This window comes from Scatophagus argus, chromosome 4 (assembly GCF_020382885.2).
Source record: "Scatophagus argus isolate fScaArg1 chromosome 4, fScaArg1.pri, whole genome shotgun sequence".
In the NCBI taxonomy this organism is placed as follows: domain Eukaryota; kingdom Metazoa; phylum Chordata; class Actinopteri; family Scatophagidae; genus Scatophagus; species Scatophagus argus.
In genome coordinates this window covers 25,437,660-25,443,421 of record NC_058496.1, presented here as the reverse complement: position 1 = coordinate 25,443,421, position 5,762 = coordinate 25,437,660, and the positions used below count along the sequence as shown (strand labels likewise).

Sequence of the window (5,762 nt, the reverse complement as noted above, 5' to 3'; positions counted from 1 at the left end):
GGTTGTGGCAGTAAATAAAGAATACGGAGAGGGTTTTTTTTTTCAATAAATAGTAGTTGCTGTCTCCACGTAGTGGAGGACACAATCAACAGATATTCACCATTTTGAGGTATTGTACTAACTGAAGTAACTCCATTTTACACAAGCTACTTTTTAATTCCACTACATGTCAGAAGATAATATTGTACCTTTTACTCCACTACATTTATTTAACCTCTAGAATTGCTAAGTGTAAAATAAATGTAACCATGAAAGGCAGTATAAGGTAATATCACTTCAACGTGCTAGAGTACAATATAAAAATGCTGCATTCATACCAGAAGTAATGATAACCTTTAAGTACTGAATATGGCAATCTAACACTGTACCAGCCATTCTGGTCTGCCCATGACTGACAGTGTGTGTGGCTCTTATTTGCTGCCAGGTTGTCCATCAAAAGGCATTTCAAACATCCATCTCAACTTGATGTGAGAATGTGAAGTTTAGGAAACGACATTCAATATAATGAAGATATGACAAAGAGAGAACTGATTGGATTCAGCTGGAAGGGATATTACAGGAAGACAAGGAAAAATAGGAAAGGTGATGGGCACTGTAGTATTAGGCTAATTAGGGAAACTGGAGAGTATTGTTGGGGATAAATCAAAAGATAGTAAGAGATTTTGCATTCGTCCAAAATCATCCAAAAATGTTGAAGGTAAAAGTTGGAACAATTAACTTATATCCCTGAACATCACAGAGATACATCAGTGTGACAGATTTTGAAAGTGTCTTTGTAAATGTCCCCTGTCATAGTCCAGCTGGACTCTGATCCTCTGGAGAGTCTCCTTCACTCTGACAGTCTCACTAAGACCATTTGTATATTTTCTGTCACCAAGGAATAAACACCAGACTCCATATTCTGGTGACGCAAATATCTTCCCCTTCCTGTCAACTGACTCTTTAACCAAACCTACAGCCCAGACAGGATGATCTCCCACCTCCACCTCCCAGCTGTGTTTCCCTGAGCTGAAGTCCTCAGAGCCCAGAACATTTGTATACTTAGTGAATCTCTCTGGGTTGTCAGGAAGCTGCTGGCTTGTGCCTCCATGTCTCACACTGGTCAGATCATCAGACAGATGGAGCCAGCGGCTTGCAGTGTTTGGGTCCAGAATGACAGGACTGAAGTGGACCTTGTCCTTCATCTTGTCCCAGACTCTGAAGGACAGGTTGCCCAGGTGTTTGGCCACATCTATGAGCGCTCCTGAGACCAGCTGTGGATCTGACAGGGAGCACTGGACTCTGGCTCTGGACTGAGTGGCTTTATAACTGCTGAGGAACGTCATGTTGTGTTTCTGCAGGTCTTCTTCAACAGCAGAGATGCTGTCTGACAGAGAGGAGATCTGCTCCTGAATCATCTTCATCTCTCTGCTGATGGTCTTCCCCTTCTGCTCCTCTTCCTCCCTCAGACCTGCCAGTCTGGACTCCTCTTCCTCCTTCAGGAACTGGTGGAGCTTGTTGAACTGTGCTCTGATCTGCTTCTCTGTGGACAGCAGCTGCTTCTTGGAGTGTTGAATCACTTCATTGTATGTCTCCTCCACTTGTTTGTATTTGTCCCTCTTGTCCTGCAGAGACTCTAAGTCAGATTTCAGCTGCTCCTTCAGGTCACTGACTGCTTGTTCTATAGGAACCACCCTGTGACTCTGATGGAGAGAAGACTCACAGACAGGACACACAGCTCTCTGCTCGTCCTCACAGAATAATTTAGACTCTTCCTGATGTTTACTACACACCACCTCCACCTTCTTCTCTGCTTGTTCGGCCTCAGATGATCCAGATTTCTGTCTCCCAGCAAAGGAGTCAGCGAGTTCCTTCAGTGAAAAGATCACCCCCAGGAAATCTTTTGAGGATTTTCTCTTACAAATGGGACAGTTTTTGTTTCCAGTTTGTTCCCAGGATTGTTTCAGACAGCTTGAACAGAAGCTGTGGTTGCAGCTCAGAGACACAGGATCTCTGAAAGTCTCTGAACACACGTGGCAACTCAGGAAACTTTCCAGAAGAGCAGTTATCTCAGCCATTTGTTATTGAAGTTAGTTTTCAACAGCAAGACTCACCAAGTTACTGTTCAAGTAAGTTTGTGTTTTCCTGCAGAGATCTCACAGTCTGTAGTGGCATCTCAGCTCTGTTCAAAAAAGTCAACATTTACTTTCATTTTCTCTTTTCTCTGTCACACGGTAAATTATTTTACCATTACTATATTATACCAAGCATGCTTTCATGTCATGTTGTCACCAGCAGATGGAGGTGTTGGGTTAAAGTTAAATGTTTTCCTCTTCATTCAGAACAATAAAATTTCATTGAAAATTTCATGTTGTTTTCCAGACAACAACAAAATTAAAAGAGAAAAAGAATGATAATTAAATGTTTATGTGTACAATATAGTGGCATCCACCAGCAGAGCACCCCCCCCCCCGAAACATGAAAGGTCCTCTCCAGATGTTTGGTTGTCTCTCTTGAGCTGGCGTGGAAACATGGCAGTGCAACATGGTGGACTCTGTGGAAGAGGACCAGCTGCTATGAAAGGATTATTTTAACAGGTGATTACACGCTAATGAAAAGAGAAATAACAACATTACGTTATATTTCTGCCAATAGATAGGCCTCTCAGATGGTTATGGAAATGATAGAAATGATTTGGAACTGATTGGATCTTAATGCCATTGTGCATCTTAATAACACGATACAACACAATACAGTAAGTTTCTGTTTTTGACTCGTGACCCACCATTAAGATTCAGGTTTGCACTTCAAGGGAAAAAGTTTGGCCAACCCTGGAATAAAACGTTCAATGTTCAAAATGACCAGACTGAACAAAATGTTTACTTTTTCTCTCTCAAACCGCATTACATAGGTCACAAATTAATCAAATGTGACAGTGAAAGTCCTTCCTCTTGGATGGTATTGTCTTCTTGGAGGCTTTTATACATTTATACATGCTTCATACATATAATACATGTAACATATAGAAAGGAGACATTTTGAATATTTCAGTCTATTTTGAGTACTTTAACTTTTGATACTTGATGTACTGTACTGCTAATACTGAATGCAGGACTTTTATATTTTCATAGCAGTTTTGCTGCTGAAGTAAAACATCTGAGTGCTGCTTCCATCACTGACTGCAGTGCACATGCAGGTCAGTACTGCAGTCAGACCACAACAGACCACATTGTCTACATGTGAACAAAAAGACCAGACTGCTTTTCCTCATCGTCATGACATCCTTGTTGTGCGATTGATACCAAATGCAGCTCTCATTCCATATAGCAGTGAACTCTGAATTACTGAATCCTCAAGCAGAGCCTCCACACTGAGGGCTGGGATGTGAACGGAGTCTCTGTGTGTTTTCAGTGTGTTACAGGCTGTCTGGAAAGATCCAGAGCTGTAAGAAAGAGAGAGAAGAGGAGTGATAAATAAATATTTGAGTGGGTCCTCTCCGACCCTGTGTGCTGTAATATTGATGTGGTCCAGAGGCCTTGAGGCCAGCTCTCAGGTCCAGTAACACACTGCTATCACACCTGAGCTCTCCCTGACCTCCCAGTGAGGAAATCCAGTGTGGAATGAATGTGATGATGATCCATATACTGAGAGCACAGCAGAGCTCCATGTTGGGCTATTTATCTTAAGTTTTCATGCTGTATTTAAACGTCTTATGAAATGGAGACCGCCTTTTTTCTGTGTCAGTACTTGAAGCTTTTGACTATGTTGTGCCGTCTCCTGCTATATGGCAGTCACACCACAGCAACAGATAGCACTTGTTTCTGACTGGCTGGCAGGCATCTGTTCATATGTGATGCAAAGTAGAGAAGATATTCCTGAGCCTCAGGAGGTCGAGCGAGTCATGCACTGATGTCAGTGCTGGCTGTTGGCTCCTGTCTTAACGGAGACAAGAAACTGAACTCCAAATTGCTCTCGGTGGTCAGGCCTGCACCTCGTTTGGTCACTTACTGCCACCAGTGTGTCAGTATGTCAAAATAGATGAATGAAAGGCTAAATTGTAAAGCTCTATATACATGCAGTCCATTTATCATTTCTATTCTGGTTGACAGAATTAGACAGTTTTATTACCTCAAACTAACCTTTTGATTCTTGCAAAATCTTTTAGATTATATATGATGACAAATGCATTTTCGTCTTACAAACAGAAGATCCAGTGGCGTTAAAATACAGCGACATGTAATCGTCTGATGTGCTCCCTGCATTTGGGTCCTCAGGCAAAAAGTTAACGATAGAAGAATAAAATATGATGATGTGTTTGGGGTTGGCCCAGCACTAGCATGGACTGCACTGCAGGAGGAGCAGCAAATTTCCCCTGGATTTAATGAAATCAAACACACATGTCCAGCTGACTGCTGGGACGGGAGGTAAAGGTGAGGTCAGGCTCTGCGATCAAGTCTGGTGTATGTTATTATGGCAGAGATCCCACTGTAAGTCATTTCATTTGCAGCTAACTCCTGCCCATAGAGCATGTTCACAACCCATGTCTTTGGTCGATGAAATCCAAATCCGTAAGTTTTCATGCAAATTCATTGAAATAATCTGGATTTTTGAATTTCTCTTTGGCTTTAAGAAGCTTTTGCTGACGTTTCTGCTCTGCACTTCCTGAAGACCACCTGTCAGTAATAAAGTGTGTGGTTCTTATTTCTTTCTGTTTACTTGTGACTAAATCTGACTGTAGGTGGCACCATTTTATTTATTTGTTGCTGCTGTTGCTCACTTGCCGTCCTCCACCCTGTGTCACGCTCATGTTGTGTCTTGTGTTATTTCATCCTATTATGTTACACCTGTGCTGCATTACGATACATTAAAGCTTGATGTAAAGTCTCTCCCTCCTCACCCTCACAGAGCTCATCAGCAGGGGTCGGACATTCAAAGATGAGTTAATGCTGGTGAATGACGATACATCTGGGTGCTGCTGGTGGATTTTAAGTCTGTGTCCGAGTTTTTCTTTGCATGACACCTGCTGACTTGCAAGGAGCGCCTCCTCTGTCGTCGACAGAAGAGAGAAAAAGAGCAGTGTGATGTCAGCAGGAGGTACACATTCATTCATTCAGACTGCTGCTCTCTTCTTCTCTCCTCTGTGGATTCTACTGTTTTGTGTCAGTCCTTCCATCATCCTCTGATGTTGTTTCTGTCTTTTCTTCATCTTGGATGTGGCAGTTGACAATTGATGTGTAACTTAAATTGTGTAACTTTTTTGACATTACAATCACTTAATCAGGACGCTGCAGGAGAAAACAGCATTTTTAGACTTTGACACTGACATCAGTCAAAGTTTAGGATCAAGTGCACCTGACTGTAAGCTTTAAGAAGGCTTTCTACACTGCCAGAGGCTACACTTGAGGCACCAATGTGTTACCAGTCGCACAATGATTGGTCAGGCTTTGATCTCTCTCAAGCTCTTTTATTCATTCTTTACAAAACTACCACACACCACCTGCATCTCAGGTTTTTATTCATAGCACAGTCGGGTTTGAGATAAGTAAACACTTTATTGATCTGCAGAAGGGAAAGAACAGGAAACAGACCAGGGAGGCAGGTAGGATACAGACAAGTAAATAAATACACATATAGTAACCTTAGAAAGACACAGACTACACAAAGTCAGTGTGAATATAAAGAACATAAACTCCATTTTGCCAGAAGTATGTTGACTGAACATTTCACCCACATATCATCACTGAAGACCTAATTCTGCACCCTCAGACATTAATCTCCTGCTG

The 5,762-nt window shown here is 42.0% G+C and overlaps 1 protein-coding gene across 1 annotated transcript; it reads right to left on the bottom strand.

The window, feature by feature from the left end:
• Positions 1-746: 746 nt before the first annotated feature.
• On the bottom strand, positions 747-2,100 carry LOC124057594 (E3 ubiquitin-protein ligase TRIM35-like). Its single transcript, XM_046386003.1, has one exon. It carries the CDS (start codon positions 2,055-2,057, stop codon positions 747-749), a length of 1,311 nt encoding a protein of 436 aa, XP_046241959.1. The 5' UTR covers positions 2,058-2,100.
• Positions 2,101-5,762: the final 3,662 nt, after the last annotated feature.